Source organism: Oscarella lobularis, chromosome 17, assembly GCF_947507565.1.
Source record: "Oscarella lobularis chromosome 17, ooOscLobu1.1, whole genome shotgun sequence".
Classification (NCBI taxonomy): Eukaryota; Metazoa; Porifera; class Homoscleromorpha; order Homosclerophorida; family Oscarellidae; genus Oscarella; species Oscarella lobularis.
The window spans coordinates 2,035,009-2,053,451 of NC_089191.1; the positions used below are offsets into that span (position 1 = coordinate 2,035,009).

General features: G+C 44.7%; 3 protein-coding genes and 1 long non-coding RNA gene across 7 annotated transcripts; 3 read left to right on the forward strand and 1 right to left on the reverse strand.

Moving 5' to 3' along the window:
* Positions 1-896: 896 nt before the first annotated feature.
* On the reverse strand, positions 897-6,038 carry LOC136197093 (uncharacterized). 3 transcript variants are annotated; one of them, XM_065986793.1, is made up of 8 exons: positions 5,817-6,038; positions 5,607-5,771; positions 5,414-5,544; positions 4,827-4,888; positions 4,522-4,768; positions 4,139-4,192; positions 4,016-4,082; positions 897-3,957 (listed from the first exon to the last, which is right to left on the reverse strand). In XM_065986793.1, exons 6-8 carry the CDS (start codon positions 4,139-4,141, stop codon positions 1,016-1,018), a joined length of 3,012 nt encoding a protein of 1,003 aa, XP_065842865.1. In that variant the 5' UTR covers positions 4,142-4,192; positions 4,522-4,768; positions 4,827-4,888; positions 5,414-5,544; positions 5,607-5,771; positions 5,817-6,038; the 3' UTR covers positions 897-1,015. The 3 variants fall into 3 exon arrangements, with proteins under 3 accessions (XP_065842865.1, XP_065842866.1, XP_065842867.1); XM_065986794.1 differs by having other exon boundaries at positions 4,522-4,783; XM_065986795.1 differs by adding an exon at positions 4,251-4,393 and having other exon boundaries at positions 4,522-4,888.
* Positions 6,039-6,076: 38 nt separating this feature from the next.
* LOC136197119 (uncharacterized) lies at positions 6,077-6,360 on the forward strand. The gene is made up of 2 exons (XR_010672443.1): positions 6,077-6,173; positions 6,226-6,360. It is a non-coding gene; the product is annotated as an uncharacterized lncRNA (long non-coding RNA).
* Positions 6,361-7,844: 1,484 nt separating this feature from the next.
* LOC136197094 (uncharacterized) lies at positions 7,845-11,602 on the forward strand. The gene is made up of 14 exons (XM_065986796.1): positions 7,845-8,009; positions 8,061-8,181; positions 8,240-8,380; positions 8,442-9,723; positions 9,776-9,898; positions 9,951-10,073; positions 10,128-10,241; positions 10,293-10,406; positions 10,463-10,588; positions 10,636-10,755; positions 10,811-10,933; positions 10,982-11,110; positions 11,167-11,289; positions 11,348-11,602. Exons 1-14 carry the CDS (start codon positions 7,975-7,977, stop codon positions 11,395-11,397), a joined length of 2,724 nt encoding a protein of 907 aa, XP_065842868.1. The 5' UTR covers positions 7,845-7,974; the 3' UTR covers positions 11,398-11,602.
* A 1,699-nt stretch (positions 11,603-13,301) lies between these two features.
* Positions 13,302-18,433, forward strand: LOC136197090 (uncharacterized). Of its 2 annotated transcripts, XM_065986784.1 has the most exons (14): positions 13,302-13,340; positions 13,386-13,544; positions 13,604-13,689; positions 13,743-13,804; positions 13,855-13,976; positions 14,085-14,268; positions 14,323-16,802; positions 16,858-17,019; positions 17,073-17,141; positions 17,202-17,434; positions 17,500-17,606; positions 17,659-17,821; positions 17,870-18,006; positions 18,059-18,433. In XM_065986784.1, exons 7-14 carry the CDS (start codon positions 14,393-14,395, stop codon positions 18,330-18,332), a joined length of 3,555 nt encoding a protein of 1,184 aa, XP_065842856.1. In that variant the 5' UTR covers positions 13,302-13,340; positions 13,386-13,544; positions 13,604-13,689; positions 13,743-13,804; positions 13,855-13,976; positions 14,085-14,268; positions 14,323-14,392; the 3' UTR covers positions 18,333-18,433. The 2 variants fall into 2 exon arrangements, with proteins under 2 accessions (XP_065842856.1, XP_065842857.1); XM_065986785.1 differs by lacking the exons at positions 13,302-13,340; positions 13,386-13,544; positions 13,604-13,689; ... (1 more) ...; positions 13,855-13,976; positions 14,085-14,268 and having other exon boundaries at positions 14,300-14,375; positions 14,435-16,802.
* The last annotated feature ends 10 nt before the right edge of the window (positions 18,434-18,443 follow it).

Genomic DNA, 18,443 nt, shown 5'->3' on the forward strand with positions numbered 1-18,443 from the left:
GAACTCGATCGAATCGCAGTGAAATAAAGGACTCGTGATTTCGAGCCGTTGATTCGGTCAAAGACAGTTTCGGGGCTCTTAGTCGAAGCAGAGAGCAACTGTTGTGTTGCAGTTTCTCGTGGAATCGAGAGAGATGCGCTCGCTCACCTGCGTTTCGCTTCATATAAACTGTCTGAGTCCCTTTGTCGTCGATTCCAGCGCATTTCGATCAATCTTTGGACGCGTAGGGATAATCGATCGTCTAAATCGCGTAAAATTCTCGCTGTGGCTCGGAAACATTTTACTTCAAGCACGCTAACTAAGATGGAGGGCTCGACACACGAATTCTCGACCTTTAGCTTTATAGCGCACAAGGCAGCGTCGAGCGACCGCGTCCTTCTGCAGGACAGTCGTTCGGCTTTCCTGCTTAGAGTTCGTCTCATAAGGCGATTGCGTCAAATGGGAACAGCTAGGCTGTTCTTTCATTAAATTAATTGTTCACAGGCTTTTTCCTATATTCCCTTTACGTCTCAACCACGTTGACGACGTGATCGATCGACTGGGACTGAATCAAATGCAGAGGAGCTGCTGTAGAAAGCAAATGTTTTTATCAGAAACCGGAAGTGCATTCCATTCACTAGGTACACCGAACTTCTGTCCAGAGACACAGTCATCGTACATAATACCGGTAGACTGCATTCCGGCCAGATCTTCTGAAGGCAGTCAAGCACAACGTTTGATCATGGTGACTGACACTGCCTACGTAAGTGAACGTACATTGTGAACGACACCCAAAAATATGAAAGACGTGAAGAGGTTGTTATCTAATCGTCTCTCTCTCTTGTATCTTTCTGCAATGTCGTATTCCAAAGGAACTAAGTCGTCAATTGACGTCTCGATTTGAGAAATGGAGGACGGCATCAACCTTCGTCCTGATCAATTACATTGGTATCTAACCCTCACATAACATATAAATCCAAAAAAAGTACAAACACAGACACGCAGAAAGAGCGGTGCAAGTTCAACATAAACTATACTAGTACATCATCGAAGAGCTGTATGAGCTGAATACAGTAGTCTGGGGCTGGGCCGTGCTCTGGGGTACCGTAGCCACAGTTTTCACCACTTCGTTCTCCCTTCTGCGAAAAAGAAGGTCGAACACATTGTACTTGCTACGGCGCAAAGCGAGAACACAAAAGGCGCCTGGAACGGCAAGGCCAGCGACGATCGCCACAACAGTAAGAATAATTGTTAGAACAAAAAGCCAATAAAGCGTTGTTGATAGTGCTATTAGGTCAGCGACAAGTGTCGTTGCCGCCAGGCCGTAGGCAGAAATGGGCTGGTGGACGCTAGAAAGCACGATCAAAGCTATCATCAGACCTGTATAAACAACGGCAACGGTGATTGTTCTCCAATCGCTGCACGACATTTTGATCCTGTCAATGAAACGAAACGACTTTGCGTCAAAAGAACGAATCTTTTCGAAGGAATTAGAAATTCTAGTCTTCTTTCGCATATTCTGGCCCTCTCCCAAACTTTCGCTTTGTTCCCAAATGGACTTGAAAAGTTCGATGAAATAGGTTCTTATCCAAAAGACGTTGGTGCCAACAAAAATTGCAACACTGATGAACGGAAGACAAAATCCGCAAGCAATCATAAATATTCCTACGCCAGAAATCTTCACTTCGTCTCCTTCGATCCTGTCTTGGTTTGTCTCGATAGCTTCAAACGCAATAGACGCAAGAATAAACGCATGCAGAATCATAACGCAGGTGATGTGAAAGACAAGGCGCCACTCGATTCTGAAGCAGGGCACGCGGTCCGTACGTTCTGGACCAAACATTCGCTTACTTGCAATATCTCTGGATGCTTTGATTATTAAGTAGATGCGATGAAGATAGACGTCTACAACAGTCAAAAGACAACCGATACCGATGACAAAGTATTCGAAAGTGCCTTTTCCGTTTGCCTCTGAAGCAATGTCATAGATGTCGCAGATTATTAGTGGATACATGAGAGCATGGATAACGTATTTAAGCGCGAGTTCGTGTACAAATTTACTGCTGCCGCGAACTTTTGAATCTCCATTCTCCACTATCTTGCTCTTCTCCAAATCCTGACAGTTCTGTTTTTTCTTGTCTCGGTAAAAATTGAAGAATTCTTTCCATTGTCTACCGTTTTCGTAAATGGAAAGAATCAAATCCAAAAGTGTCAGAACCAGATTAACGACCTTTAAACTTCTCTTATCATCGAAGCCATGAGAAGCTGCGATAGCTGCATAAACCAAACTGAAGATGAAAAAGGACAATTCAAAGCTTCTCCAAAAGATCAATGCCCACTGTGACGGCGGACCAATGAATTTGATAGCTGCAAGCAAACCGTCGCGGAAAGCTTCTTTCTCCCCGTTGCTGAATTGTTTTCCACTACAAGCCCCACAGGCAATGCACAGCTTTCCACGTCTTGAGCATCGCTCCATGCAGTCGCAGCATTTCAACAAACGGAAACAGCTTACTGAACACTTCAAACAGCAGTCGCAGCATTTCCGATCAACAATCGCAAAATTGCCCTTCTCTATCTCCTCGTAGTTCTCCTCGAGAAAGTCCAAACTCTCAACTATTTCCTCTTTTGCAGTCAGTTCTATTATCGTTGGTTCTACTTCAACCGGAGCTGGTGCTACCTCAACTACGTTCCCTATGCTTTTCTGCTGCACTCTTTCATCGTCTGCTAAAATTTGCGGCGCTATCACAATCACCTCTTCGTAATTATCGGATCCTCTGCTATGCGACGACGGCGGTGGTGACGGAGGTGGTGACGGCGGTGGTGACGGCGGCAAAGTAGAAGCACTTGAGTACTTGCAACTACTTTGCGGTGACTGAGAAGGTGCATATTGACTGCATTCTCTAGAAGGCAGATCTGAAGCTTTTTCTATCTGAACTCTTTCTTTCGGTAAGTCTTTTGGTGGCGAATTAGACCAAGGATTGCTGTTTTCTTCTTGTGACAATTGCGGTGATGACTGGAATTCCTCATTACTTCTTATTGGTAGCGTTGGTGACGATTTATCTTTGCTACAATCTTCATTTTGAGGCAGCGGCAATGGTAAAAAGCTTTCACTCTGCTCACTTGGTAATTGTGGTGGCTGAGGGTTCTGAAGCGGTGGGAGTGAAGATTCTCTGCCGTGATCATCCCTTTCTCTTGCTAGGGATGGCGGCTGATAAGACAAAGAACTCGGTTTATCACTTTCCTCTGGTAGCGGCGTTGAATGAGACTTGGAGCTTGGATTGCTTCCTCTTGGCAGTGGAGGCGGCTGAATGGGTGGCGATTTTCTGTCGTGTTGCCTTTGCGGTGATGGCTGAGGGAAAGGCGGCTGTGCGGACACAGCCGTGTATTCACTTTTGTCGTTTCTCTTTGGCGGTAGCTGTGAAGAAAATGCGAAGTTGGGATCTTTACTCACTTGCGTTATTCCATAAAAAGGATTGTCCAGAGAAAGTGCGCCTTTTTTTTCAGTTTCGTTCTCTTCAGCAACGGAAATTTGATGAGGCGGCTGAAGTAGCGTCGACTTTTCGATTTGATGTTTTTGCGACAGTGGTTGAGGTAGTGGCGGCTGTGCGGACACGGCAGGGATAGCACTGCTATTGTCTTTCCTTGGCGGTAGTTTTGGCGGAATTTCCAACTCCTCATTTTCACTCACTTCACCTAAAACCGCTCGTCCATAAAGCGGATCTGAGCCACTTTCTTCGTTTTCGTTTTTCTCAGTAACGGAAAATTCCTTTAGCTCTTTTTGAAAAGGTCTATGCTGCTTTCCTGCTTGTTCATGACCATGGATTCTGTCTTCGCTACTAGCTTTAAGTCTTCTAGCATTCTTTCTAAACTCTCGTTTTTCGCTTTCAGGCGTAGAGGGTGATTTTTTGTCAAATAATCCTTGTTTTTCTCGCATTGCGGCGGAAATTTCAGACGCTGATGAATACAGATTATCTTTGCCTAATAATTAAAGGTTCCAAAAACTCAGAATCAGATTTAAGTAAATCGTTTCACTCACTCGGAGTGGGTTTTGAGTGACCGCTTGTTGGCGTTGCTGAAGTAAAATTTCGTAGGCCTTCTCTATCCTGTAAACAGAGGTGTTCTAGTGGAGGATAGAATTTAGACTGACAAACGCACTCACCATGATTTTCAAACTAATGGGAGCAAACTGCGACGTCTTGCGATGGAATCAGATCTGCGAAGAAAAAGAAAGTCAGATCATGCATATCGTGATCCATGTTCCCCAACTGTACTCATGAAGGAGTGAGTAGCGTGAAGTCGTCACGTTGAGCAAGTGAAAGCGGAAAAGTGGTGTGCGCGAGTTTGTGCAACGCGATCTCGCTTGAAGGGGTGCTTTCAGTCACTAAGGAGCCTCTGTCTCAAGCAACAACGACAACTAGTTGTCAAAAAAAGCGTTGAACCATACATGTAGGATTGCCTATAGCTTCGCGACTAAGCCTCATGCACTGACAAGTAAGCGCTTGGAGGGAATATGTGTCTACATTCGAAGTAGGATTCACTCACCAGTGCCGTGTTCACGATGAGTCGAACTGGATTGCTCCTAAGCAAAGCACGACTCACGATGACTTATTTGATTATGTAGAGCGCGTGACCTCTTGATTTAATTAATTAAGAAGGAGATAATTTTACTAAAGTAATTATCTGAATATATACAATCGCTAAACCTAAGAACTGTTGAGCTTTTCAGGCTTCTGATAGTAAAGTGGCTTAGACCTTAATTAACACACCGTTGGCACAACACTGGACGAAACTAAAACGAATTTCACTAAAAGCAGTAATACTCGTCGGCTTTATATTATTCTGCTCACGAAATAAGGATTTCTTTACATATATGCCGCCTTTTATATCTGAACAAGTTCAGCCTGAATTCCTGCAAAACAAATAAAAAATATTCGAAAAACGTACTGTCTTCACTGCAGTAATGCTAAGTCAAAAAGTAATGGCTATAGAACGAAGAAAGAGCACACAGAGCCATTTCGTATCTCTCAGAAAAGACTAGTGCCGCTACCAAAAAATTTTAGAAATGTATACAACGTCAATGGAAAAAGTTTGAACTAATGCAAACTCGGACGAGTCCCTTGGGACACCATGCATCCAGCGTTGACCGGACTGTCGTTAGTCGAACGTCAGAAAATAATATATCATTTTGTCTAATGTAACGATTATACACAAAAGACAAAGAACGGCTAAAATTCGATCGATTTGTCGATGACTGCTATATGAACGTTCAGAGACCTATCACCTGCCGAGAAAAGGAAGCTGATAGCCAATGATAACTGAACATTGGTGAGGCCCCCTTTGAGGAGTCACTATCACTAGGGCCACGGGATAATTGCTCGCAGCGACCGTTGTGAATATCGCACGCACGTGTACTTCCAGTCACATAAAGACTAACCTCTTAGGTCCTCTTCGGTCGCCGGAGAAAGGAACTCGACTAACGACGTAGGAGAGACGAGCCTCGAAAGAGAACTGATAAATTCGGTTCCTGGGCGAGAAGGCTTGACTGAGATGCGTCGACCGCCCTATCTACGCATAGGCCTTTGGGTCAGCGCCAAACAGAATATTCAAATCGCGTCTGCGAGCCTTACCTTAGGCTTTGGAAGCGAAAAACTTAAAATGGAACCCCTTAGGGAGCCTCACTTTTTTGTAACAACATCAGCGGCTCGGAAAAAGTGGTTTGAACGATATCCCGGTATAGTTGAAACACGTCTTGCGAAAAAAGTCAGTGAAAAGGTTGACCGGAGCCGGTTGACCTTTCGATGACCATTACCCAGATAACGACACGATGTCAAATTAACCTTGTTTGTAACAATGGTGCAGTGTGGGTCGAGTACGTTGGCGAAAGGTAGCCTCGATACTCCAGACCCTCGCGCGTTAAGGGGGGTGTGGTTGGCGAGAGGGTCTGGACGCACTCTGTAGAAAGCCGTGTGCAGATCACGTGGTTTTTCGAACCGAGCGAGCCAATCACAGGTCTCGATACCCATTAGGACATACGTACACTGATTGGACGCGGACCTAACTTCGTTAACAAATGTACTTTCCACTAATGGGCACTCCTACTCGATAAAACAGTCGCGGAAGTCCCTAAACGAAGGAAATCTCTTCGCGCGTGTACGGACATCGTTGCGCGAGCGTTGGATGAAGGCCCGCAAGAGGTCTGCCCGAGCTTTTTCCCAATCGCTAACGTTCTTTCGGGTTCTTTGATAGCCAACGACTTTACGCGAAGATCTGAAGGAGAAGTAACGCCGGAAAAGCAGCGAACCTTCGATTACATAGGAACCCGGTGTAGCGTACGCCGTAACTAAATTACTCGTAGCGAAACGAAGTTAGGTCCGCGTCCAATCAGTGTACGTGTGTCCTAATGGGTATCGAGACCTGTGATTGGCTCGCTCGGTTCGAAAAACCACGTGATCTGCACACGGCTTTCTACAGAGTGCGTCCAGACCCTCTTGCCAACCACACCCCCCTTAACGCGCGAGGGTCTGGAGTATCGAGGCTAGGCGAAAGGAATGGACTCCAGATTTTTGGAACAGCGTGCGCTAAGGTAAGAAAGCCCGTTTGAGTGATGGCGTCCAAGGCCAAGGAGCAGCGAATCGCTTTCGCCTTCGCCTGCCACGTCTTGGAAACGAGACGGCCTCTTAATCTTCGTACTGTTTATGAAGATCTGAGTGAAAGTGGAATTGTTCTGAGAGTCGATCCATTCGCCGATGATCGTCTCGAATCGAGGCTTCGCGAAACGATAGCGATGCTGAAGAAGGTTTACGAAATTGTATCGATTAGGAATGTCGAGCGCAAAGAGCACTTCGCTCGCATTTGCGCGGCTTTTCGCTCGGCTAATCCCGATGAATGGAAAGACGGTCTAGCATTCTACCAAAGTAAGTCTGAAAGCGCGATGAGTTAAATTAGCCTTCCAACTTCCGTCCTCTCTTCCTTTCCTAATTAAAAAGGCATGCATATGTAGTCTTTTCATCTGCATGGGCGAGATCTAATTAACTTTTATATGCTCCTATGCGCACTGACTCTCTCTTTATTTTCTCTGTCTCTTTCTCTCTCGCGCGCGCGCGCGCTCTCTCTTTTTTTATCATGTATGCGTCACTGCGAAGACGAGTGTTTATGATTTTCTAATATGACTTGTGCATGTACGCAGCGCTGTCGGACGAAGAATTGGCAGCATTTTGCGACGCGCAAAGGATTGAGCCTTTTTCTTGGCGTAAGATGCTTTTTCTGCGAAATTTTCTTCTGATTGCTGTCTGTTCTTATCTGCCAGTTACGCATAGCGAAGGAGGATCTCTTTGTCAGTCAGGTCTGATAATCATTTTTTACTCTTTATTCAAATCAGTCCTCTGCTGTAGATGACTGTTTGCGGAACTTGAACGATCTTAGCTCTGATGAGATCGAAGCTTTTCTTGTTGCAATATGGAAGCATAATCAACGCCGAAAATCTCTTCGATTCGCAACTCATAACGGTTCAACGTTGATAGAATATAAACGATAAAAAATGATTTACATTTTATGAAATAATTTCTAGACTGCATAAGTTTGCTGCGGAGACTAAACGATCGGCTTAAAGGTCGTCTTTACCTGCGACAACTGTCATGTGCTGTGCACCGGCTTTTGCCGAATCCTTTAAGTAAGACGAAAGCGCTGAATTGTAAGCGATGATGTTAAGTACCTCGCGTATTTAGTAAGTGACGCATTTGGTGGCCACGTTCCTTTGAGTTTTGAAGAGCGTCTCTATCAGTTCTGCTCTGACGAAGTCTGTTCTTATTGGCGGCCTCTCGGACTTCGTCTTGGGCTGTCGAGAGACGAGTTGCGTGAAATAGGCGACGAGTTTTATGGTTTTGGCGACGATTACAAGGCTCTGGCTGTCATGCACAAGCACGTCGGGAAAGACAAAGAAACGTCCTTTGACAGTATTAGGACAATTCTTCGTGAAATCAAAAGGAGCAACGAAAAATGTTTGGAGGAGCCGAGGCAACGAAAAGCGTTCTGTATACTAACGCCCGCGGAGACAACGCGGTTTGTTTGATGATTTTCTTTAGATCTTCCAATGCTAGTTCGCGTTTCTATGGACGCACTTCAGAGCTCGAGGCAATGGGACGCTTTTTCTGGGGCGATGGTTGGAAAGAAAGCCATGTTATTGCTATTACTCCTAAAGTGCAGGTGCCTTAAAGTCTAGTATAGCGTATGGCTTGCATTGCGATCTTACTCTTCTAAACAGTTTATCTGTGGGCTTGGAGGAGTAGGAAAAACAAGCCTTGCCATTCAATATGCGGCACTTCACGAGAGAGCTTATCCAGGTGGTGCACTTTACATCGATGCTCAATCAATCAGCGCCATAGAAACTTCTCTGCGACAATGCGTATGTTTGAAAGTCGCAGGTCACAATTTCATGCATTCCGACTGTGTAACTCTATTTGCAGCTTCTAGTAGCAGGCGAAACCACGAGCGACTCTTTTGGCGTTGCCGGAACGAACTTAAACCAGAAGTTCGCTCTCTTGTACCAGCACGTTCAGCGGAGCTATCGATCGCTAATCGTCTTTGACAACGCTGACAATCTGGAAATAATAAAAAATGTTTTACCGCCACGTTCCCTTTTGTGTCACGTCTTAGTGACGACTCGAGTGACCCAACCGAACGAGTTATTTAAAAGAGCCAACTCGAACGTTCTGGTGCTCGGCGTGCTTGACGAATCTACAGCATTGACGGCTCTTATTAGCTTGGCGGGAAAAGAAAAAGAGTCGTTATCGTTCGTCGAATACGAAGCTGCTCGAAAAATTGCCGTCGATGCGCCAGTTGAAATGCTTCCACTTGCTATCAGCCACGCGGCCGCGTATGTGCTTCGACATTCTGAAGTGACGTTCGAAGCATATCTCGAAAAATTGATCATTGAAAAGAAGCGGCTTGAAGCAGCGTCGCTCGATTTGGACAAGTTTCTACGTTACTTTCATCTGTCGCACTTGAACGAGACGTTGTGTCGAATTAGCATTAGGCATCCGGACGATTTGCGTCGTTTAGATATCAAAGCGGTTGACGTCAGCTCATTTGATCGACAGTCATTGGCGGACGCTGTAACGAAGCTGTCTACCACCCGTCACGCTTTCTTGACGTGGGAGATGGATATTTCGGACATTGAGGACGGATCGCCTGTTGGATACTCGATTCTCTGCTGCTGCGCCGTTGTGCACTACAGATTGATTCCGCAGAAATTTATCGCCAATTTTGTTTCTGTTGTTCACGGAAAGAGTAGTCCTCTGCGAGTCGTAGAGGGATTAGGAGCTCTGAAAATGTATACGCTTTTAAAAGGGGAAGAAGTTGATAACGAAGGCGTTTATTTCAGCATGCATCCGCTAGTTCATCAGAGCGTTCTTGAACGTCTAAGGAGGAATAAAGCGCTATTGACTGATGTGCTCACCAACGCTGCTGCTGCTTTACAAATATTTCTGGGCGTTCATCGCGACATGGACACGGCTGTCGTTATTGGCCTGTTGATCAGTTACTCTTCCCACATCTATGCTATTGCGACCAATATGGTTCTAATAGGAATGACGCCTGCGACTAATGCAATTATTCGGGCTGCTATTTCGACAGCTGTCACTCTAATGGAAAAGAACACTGAAAAGGACTTGCTGTTAGGCATTACTAGAAACTTCGAGACCAATGACGATTTATCGGATAGCGCTAAGGAGGAGATACTGCGACTGTGTATGTGCTTTACCGTACTGGTTTTCTTTGTTACGTTATATGATTTTTTTAGATTATTTGTCTCTCGGCTGCAGTGCTTCTTCGGACGATGAAGCAGTGGCTTATTTTGACAAGGTGTTTCGAGATAGCGGAATCGAAAAGTTTTCTTGTGACGAAATTGTCGCACGTTACGGCTGTGGGTAAAATTTCTATTGTTTTCAAATAATCTAATGTTTTCACTCTTTTAGATTTTCTTATTGTCGCAGAAATTTTTCGGCGCCATAGTCGGTATGAGGATGCAAGAACGGTTTTAAAGAAATTAGAACGTTTATGTGAAAGTGGAAGGCTTTCATTAGGTTATATTATAGAAAGTACGTTACGGCCTCAATCTTCTGTAAGAATACTTAGCTTTGAGAATATTTTAGCCTACTCGAAGTCGGGAATGATACTGCGAGAAACCGGACAGCTGGAAAAGTATCAATCATTTTTAGAGCAGATTCTATCTGCTTCGTCGTCTGTTTTTGAAGCCCGTGCTTGCGGTACTCTTAACTAGCTGTATGTCTGATTTTGAATTTTTGCTTGTGTTACAGGTCTTGCGACGGTGGCTTACTGCAAATTGGAGGAGGAAGAGTACTTTGTAGCCCTCGTCTACTTTGGCGAATTTTTTCGATTTCACGTTTCAGATCTTCACGCAATCTATCGTGGTATGTTCTCTATTTTGTAAACTAAGCCTATTTGTGTCGAAAAAATAATTTGTAAGTTGCCGAAAAAGCTGCTGCTTGTTGCATTGCCATTGATGATCATAAGAATGCTCTTCAGTTTCTGGAGCAAGGAATTCCAGCACTCAATTTTCTGTTTCCTCCTCAGCACCCGGCTTCGATTAAATGTAATCAAGTCTTCACTGAAACGTGCCTATCTCAACATTTTAATTAGATCGACTTGCATTCGGCATTAGCTTACACAGGATCAGGAGATTTCGAGAGGCCATCGATCATCTCTCTTCAACTCTTTCGTGCGTACTACCGCTTTCTTATAATGACGACGTCGCAACAGGTGCATAGTAACGAATGAAATTAATTGTTTCAATTTGTGCATGTCTTTCTCAAAGGCGTGTTGCACCTTGCATTCTCCCAAGAAGCAATTCGCAGAACAGACGACCTTCATCGCACTCTTCAAACGTTCCAGCCTGTGTTAGATGCGTATGCACGAAACCATCCTGAAGATTCTTCAAGTTAGTCAAGACGTGATAAATACTTTTTACGTAGGTATTCTTTTTTAGAAATACTGGTATTGGCGTCACTGTACAATAGAGCGAAACTCTGTGACGAGGCCATATACGTAGTGAGAGATGTTTTCCTTCGTTGTCAAGACCAACTTGGAATGCCAATTAGTGAAGGAAGTTTAACCGGTACAGAATTTTCAGATCGAAAGTTGATCATTTGGAATTATTGGCTCTTCATGCAGCTACTGTCCTTCTCTGTCGATCGCTTATTCTCAAAGGTCAGGTAAAGGAAGCAGCTGATCTTTCACACAAAGCGCTGCAGGCTTACGACCGGGAGCGCTTTCAGTCAAAGCCCAGAGATATGCGTACGTCACGTTATTTAGTCTATTTTCGGACATGATTATGTTGCGTTCAATTTTATAGTAGAAGCGATTTTTGCTCAAGTTTCTTCATCACTCACTAAGCAAGCCTAATATCATCTTTCACGAATTAGCCAAGTTGCTCATTTAAGTTATTCTCACTTGGCTCTACGCGTTCAAATGTATTGTAGACTTTTCTCTTGCAGACCCGCATCTCGTTTTTTTGTTCTAAGAATTTCGCTTTTTTTTGTTTTCGTGTAAATTTCCATGTTGTTCAGTACAAACATTTTTGCACCATGCATTTTTACATGAATTCTCTACCTCTTTTTATTCACAAAAGAAACAAGGGAAACCGCTTACTATGGCATTCAGAAAACAGCTATTTTTTACCTTAGCTGCTGTAGTTTTCTTTAGAGAGACAGTGACGTTTAACTTAATTAAAGAGGAACGAATCAACGAGTATACGTTTGTTGGGTAATCACGTCAGAGAGGGGCTGCAAATCCCGTCAAATAATTACGTATACCTGTAATAACGTGAGAGAAATGCTGCAAATCAAGTCAGTTATAGGCGTAAAAGTTTTTTGAGTAATCACGAGGGAAAAATTCCCTACAGTTAATGACGTAGACATTGGTCTAGCACTCAAGTTGTAGAAGGGCTACAAATCCTGTCAGTTATTGTATATAGAGTAATTAGAAAGGTCTGGGTACGAGGCTAGGTAGGGCTTGGATGCTGGGAAAGTGTAAAATTCTGCACGTGAGCAACGTTTCCAGGATACATCTTTATTTATTAATATTTTTCTTCACTACTACTCTACGCCTAAAACCAATTCTAACTACAGAACGGAAAAAAGTGAACACGAAAAAGAAAGAATTACAGTGCGAGTCGAAGCAAGAGGTAGTAAAAAAGTAAGAGATAGAAAGTCACATCTCCAACTGACACAGTATCGGATAGCAAAACGAAACCTAGAGAAACAAAGCCAGTATCCGTTCAAAACAACTACGTACTTACCAAAAAAATCCGAAATGAAGCGCGTCTGTGTTTGCGTGACCCAGGTCGCACCACGTGGAGGTCCAGACGCTTCGCAACCCAGTCGACCCTCACCAACGGCATGAATTGGATCAGAATCCCACATTTTGTGGGCCTCCGAGGTTCGTTGCCCCCCCCGGGAGACGACTATCACCTCCGCCGAAGAGGCCCGCTCATCGTGTGCTCGACGTGGAGGAGAGCCGACGAACGCCGACGCTGTCCCGTGTAATACCAAGGAAACAATCCTTGATAAGACGGAGCGTGTTTTCCCGACGCGAAAGCCCCTAGAGGTCTTAGGGATGTGCCTCTAATCACTTTCGCGCCGTTGCTCCAGGACCGTGCGTCGGAATGTCGTTCGCCCCTCTGGCTCCCTGCCTTCCAACGACTAACCAAGCGTACGAGCGAGTTCTCAAGCGACGGGGTTACGTAAAGAGGGAGAGCGCCGCGCACGACTTTATGTACTCGCGCACGAACGGTGACGCAAACTCTTCGCTGATTGGACGTCGGGTGTGCGTCATAAACCGCAATGGTGTTACGCGAGAGAGCGTTGCTTTTTGCACCTCTACGCGCAACCAAAAAAGGTCATAATTGGAGCGATTACGCGCGTGCAGCGTTTGTCCCAAAAGAAAATGGAACAAGAGACGAGCACGTGCACGCGTGCATGGCCAAGATGGCCGGCCTACTGACGTCACCGTTTCTTTCACGAATCTCCACGAAACGCGAGGAAAGCGCGACGAAAGGCGACCGGACACGTTCCAACTCTTTCGATCGAGTTCGTCTTTCGAAAGAAACGCAGCGAAAGCGATCGAATCGCAGTGAAACAAAGGACCCGTGATATCGAGCCGTAGATTCGGGTAAAGACAATTTTGGGGCTCATAGTCGAAGCAGAGAGCAACAGTTGTGTTGCAGCTTCTCGTGGAATCGAGAGAGATGCGCTCGCTCACCTGCGTTTCGCTTCGAAAGCGTGCATATAAACTGTCTGAGCCTCTTCGACGTCGATTCGAGCGCATTTCGATCAATCTTTGGACGCGTAGGGATAATCGATCGTCTAAATCGCGTAAAATTCTCACTGTAGCGAGGAAGCATTTTACTTCAAGCACGCTAACTAAGATGGAGGGCTCGACATGCTCACGAATTCGATGTTTGATCTCGGAGCGCACAAGGCAGCGTTGAGCGACCGCCTCCTTCTGCAAGACAGTCGTTCGGCTTTCTCGTTTAGACTTCGTCTCATAAGGTGATTGCGTCAAATGGGAACAGCTAGGCTGTCTTGTTTCATTATTTAATTGTTAACAGGCTTTTTCCTATATTCCCTTTACGTCTCAACCACGTTGACGACGAGAACGATCGACTGAAACTGAATCAAATGCAGAGGAGCTGCTGTATAGAAAGCAAATGTTTTTATCAGAACCCGGAAGTGCATTGCATTCATTAGGCATACCGAACTTCTGTCCAGGGACACGGTGATCGTACAGGCGTTCTTCTGACTGCTTCATTGTGAGCGCCAACGCTGACGAAAATCATCGTCTCCAACGCTCTCTTTTTAGACTTCCCACTCGTATTGCAGACGGCTGACTGTGTACGTGTTGTATAAATCCTAATTGATGAAGACTCGATTACGTCTCATTTGCCCTTCCTGTGACGTGTGATACAACCGAAAGGCGTGGATGTAAGAACAATGGAAACGATGTGTATGCGCAGACGTCTGCTCAAGCTTCTTTCTCCACATTCTGTAAATAAAAGAATTGATTTTTATTGACATTTTGTTGATTTTTAGACTTTTTCTTCTTCGAATTCTCAATTCGATTTTCTACTACAATTGTCACTGGTATTAATTGCTAGCCACAAGGGGCGACTGCGTTCCGGTTGCCGGAAGTATCCACCCTCTCCTCTTCCGGGAAGTTTTTAAGCTCCGCCTTTCATAATTAACTCAGTTAGCTTGACATCCTCCACGCAGCCTTGTAAGGTCGCATTCTTTTCTTGGGCGCGTAAGAAAAACTATTTTCTTTTCGCAGTTAGTCGTTGTCGGATTGTCAGCCGTGCGAAACGATTTCTATCGCGCCATTCGGTTGCCAGCCAGTTGTCATGACATCAACGATTATAATCGTTTTCTTCCTTGCCCTACAGCCAATACCGTGTCTCGCTTTCAAAGTTCCTTCTGAATGCAATTTCGGACATACGGTATCGAAACCCTCCTCTACGTCGGACGGGCCGCTTTGCTCGTACGTAGGCGGTCTATTCTCCGCTCGTCGAGACAGACAGAGTCCCACGAACGCTGCCGCGTACTTTCGTTCGAGAGACTTTCACCGCTTCGGGGTCGAACAAGCCGAAGCGCTTATATTCGCTTACGAATTGCTAAAAGCTAGAGGTTCGACTAATATCAGTGGTTATTCGATCTACGATTCGTGCGGTCTCATGCCACCGATCAATTCGTCGGATAATTGCGTTAAAGATCAAGCGCGAGCTCTTGTTACCCCTGATGAGCTCCACGAATGCCCCCTCGTCACGATTGTGGGACCATTCTATCGAGGCGGGGATGACGAAACCATTAATTCCGTGGTGTATGGCAATGATCAGTTACTCGGTCTCTACAAAAAGCTAGCTGGAAGGTTAGGAAACGGCGTTTTCTCTCTTGTCGACGAACCGATTGACTCTCAATACGAACATGAGTTGATATATAATAAGATCGTTTTCATGCAAGCTAGTTGCGATTTGCAGGCGACAGCTGCCGTCGACGTTCTTCTTTTTGCATCTTGGGAACGAGTTATTGTTGTTGTAAGCAGTGACGAGTGTGGAAAAGCAAACAAACGGGCGTTCGAACGAGAAATTGATACGCGGAAGCTGGGAGACCGCCCTATCGTCGAGTATTACGTAGACAGGAGCACTAATGCCTTGGGAAAAAGACATCTGTCAGATTGCCGTAATCATTCTAGTGCATTGTCTCTTAGTGATCTTTGGTCTCGCTGTTTGGATGAACCGGATTCGCCGCGTGCAATCGTGGTGCTTTCGAGTGTATCGTTTGCTTTGGATTTTTTCGACAATGGATACTTTGCGTCTGAAACGGAGGATCGGGCATCTTTTAGTTTTCTATTGGGCGATTTCTGGGGCAACCCAGCTCGCGTTGACGACTTGTACGACGTCATAATGCGAGTTACAGAAACGGCGGAGACTGTCATCGCCTTGACCACCGTCACTAATGGATTGGACAAATTCCAAGAACATATGACTTCAATTCGCGCCAATTCAGCCGAACTTCAGCGAAATTCAATTCTTGCTAACTATTGGGAAAATTTCTTCAAATGCAGTCTTTCTCGTGGAACGTGCGATAATACGGCGTCCCTTCCCAACGTCAATCGCCCAATTTTGAGAAATTATAAAGCGTCTTTGGTAATTGACAGCGTTTTTCTTCTCTACGATTATCTTCGTGACAATTTCGATTGGTCTTCTGTAACGTTTGATACTCAAAACTTTCTAAGAAACGGTATTTCTCTAACGACAGACGTTAGTTCGTGGACAGGAAATAGAGTGCGCATTAATATCGGTAGAACTCTACCTCAACCAGCATTTTGGTCCTATGAAATTCTCGCGTGGACGCGCGAAAACGGGCGAAATTATTCGTTTCCTTACAGTAAGTGGATATTTGAATTCAGCGGCGACGATGAATTCATGACGAATGTAACCGGTTACCTGTTCTTCTCAAATGACTCCTCAAATGACTGCTCTATATTTGATGTTCTGCCAGCAATAGCGACTCCTTTAGTCGTTCTTCTGCTTCACGTCGTTGTTTTTACGCTAAGTGTTCGCCATTTTAGACTTGCGTCGACTCGAGAGTGCATTGTATTGACGCCGACTATTTTCTTCGGTCTTCTTACGCTGGCATCTATTTTCCTGAGTATTCTCGTTGCCGTCGAAGTATTAAGTCCGTTTGAGTGCAAAACATTGGCTTTGGATTTTGTAATCAACGTTCTATCGGTTTTCTGCTTGGCCCCGTTTTTTGTTGGAAGTCTCGGTCATCTCGTCGGCGGGATCATCAACAGGCTGCAAATTAGATTACTTCTCGTCGCTGTTTTGATTATTTTTGAAATAGTTTTGGCAAGTATTGCGAGTTTTTTCCATCTTCCTGACGACAACTATCGCCTTTATGACCATTGCGCCAATGCTCGCAATCAAATCTTATCCAAAATCTCCTACTTGATCAACGCAGGTTTAGCTCTGGCATGTGTTATTGTTATATGGATCACATATGAAAAAGGATACCCAAGCCTATTGAAAAACAGATCTACCGTTGAGTGCGGCGTGGCAACGTTTCTTGCCATTTTTTACATCGTTTCAATAAGCATTTTCTTGTCGGTAAATAATTGCAGAATTCAGACGCCGTGGCTCGTCGTACTTGCAGCATTTCCCGGCTTCATGACGTGGTACATATGCACCTTTACGGCGTGGAGACGCCATTCCGTCTCAAAGAGAAGGAAGTTATTGTCGGTAGAAATATCAGGTAAGAAATGTATAAGAACCTTAAGGGTTGGCCACTCACTTTGCTTTTTTTCTAGAAAGTCACTTGTCGGGAGAACCTTCGCAGCCCAAAGCCGAGAAGCTCGATACTTCAATTGGCACAGTATCATTGATCTATTGGGAGGAAGACATCATAAAAGAAATCGCTGGCGTTGTCATATCGCCGTCGCGCATTGAACAGAAAGATCGCATCGGAAAAGGTGATATTGAGCGCGGGAATGCATGATCAATTGTTCTCTACTTCTTATATTAGGAAACTTTGGCGAAGTTTTTAAAGGGTTTATGGACACGAATGTAAGAGTTGCTCTCAAGTCGGTCAAAGGTGCTTTATATCATAGAAGTGCGCGTCGCTGAATTCTTTTCAGCTAGCGTTTTTTTTAAGATGCTATGAGTCGGAAGGAGTTGAATGACTTTGTTCAAGAAGGTCTGAAGATGCGCGAATTCAAGCATCCAAATGTAATGGAATTATACGGAATCTGTTGGTCGGACGATCCCACTCATCCGAACCATCGTTCGCCGTTCCTTATTTTACCTTACATGGAACTGGGTGACTTGAAAATGTTTTTGCGCATGCGTCGCCCAGGAAACAAGTCAGCCGAAGAACGTCCCCAACACGTTAGATACATTTTTAATTATCCAATTAGTAAAGCAAAGGGGATTGCTGTTATGTCTAATTTTAGCTGTCGCTTGTTCAATTGGTAAAATTCTGCCATCAGATTGCCAAGGGAATGAACTACATATCGGATAAGAAACTTGTTCATCGCGATTTGGCTGCAAGAAACTGCATGTCTGTGGACTCGTAAGCGGCGAATTCATATGAAGTGAGTTCTGTTTTACAGGGTGAACATGGATTTGGAAGTGAAAGTGGCAGATTTTGGCCTATCCAGGGTAATGACAGAGGGAAAAGATTACTATCGTACGGGCCAAAGTGGACAGCTACCCATACGTTGGATGTCACCGGAAAGTCTCCTTGATCTCGTTTTCACAATGAAATCGGATGTGGTACGTTCGGTTGCGATATGATTTTGTTTTTACCGACGTTTTATCTAGTGGTCGTATGGAATAACGATATGGGAAGTGATGACACTTGCAATGGTGCCGTATCCCGGCGTATCCAGTTACGAAGTGGTTCGTTTTCTGAAAGCTGGAAAGCGTCTTGATAAGCCAGACGAATGTCCCTCAGAAATGTGAGAAAAAAATCATGATTTTGTTGACTAATTACTTGTCGCTCTACAAAAGGTATCACATTATGCTGAACTGTTGGTCAGCAGAGCCAGAGGATCGACTCCCGTTTTCTCAAATTGTCAATACTTTGGAAGTATATATGACGGAATTGATGAATTATTTTGATCCGACAGAAAACGGCGGCGAAGAATATGATCCGTATGCACACTGGAGTCTGACAGCGAAGGGCTATACGGAAGAAGAAGAGGCGACGTTTGAAAAAACGGGTGGAGGTGAAAACGAGAACGATGATAAGCCAGGCATAGCAGAAGATGAAATTTTTGTGTAATTTAGGTGAAGTTTGACGTTGTTTTGTTTTTCTGTAGAATCCATTTGATTGAAAATCCTTGTATTGTGTTTGTGTCTGCAGTTGCTTGTGTAGTTTTTCAAAAGTCGATGT

Bases quoted from the DNA above. Each gene is read 5' to 3' on its own strand.
- LOC136197093 (XM_065986793.1), bottom strand. The intron at 3,958-4,015 runs GTGAGTGAAACG...TTTAATTATTAG, and splicing joins TCACTCAAAACCCACTCCGA to GCAAAGATAATCTGTATTCA.
- LOC136197094 (XM_065986796.1), top strand. From the start codon at position 7,975: ATGTTTGGAGGAGCCGAGGCAACGAAAAGCGTTCT. The intron at 11,111-11,166 runs GTACAGAATTTT...CTCTTCATGCAG, and splicing joins TAGTGAAGGAAGTTTAACCG to CTACTGTCCTTCTCTGTCGA. The intron at 11,290-11,347 runs GTACGTCACGTT...TCAATTTTATAG, and splicing joins GTCAAAGCCCAGAGATATGC to TAGAAGCGATTTTTGCTCAA.
- LOC136197090 (XM_065986784.1), top strand. From the start codon at position 14,393: ATGACATCAACGATTATAATCGTTTTCTTCCTTGCCCTACAGCCAATA. The intron at 17,435-17,499 runs GTTAGATACATT...GTCTAATTTTAG, and splicing joins CCGAAGAACGTCCCCAACAC to CTGTCGCTTGTTCAATTGGT. The intron at 18,007-18,058 runs GTGAGAAAAAAA...GCTCTACAAAAG, and splicing joins GACGAATGTCCCTCAGAAAT to GTATCACATTATGCTGAACT.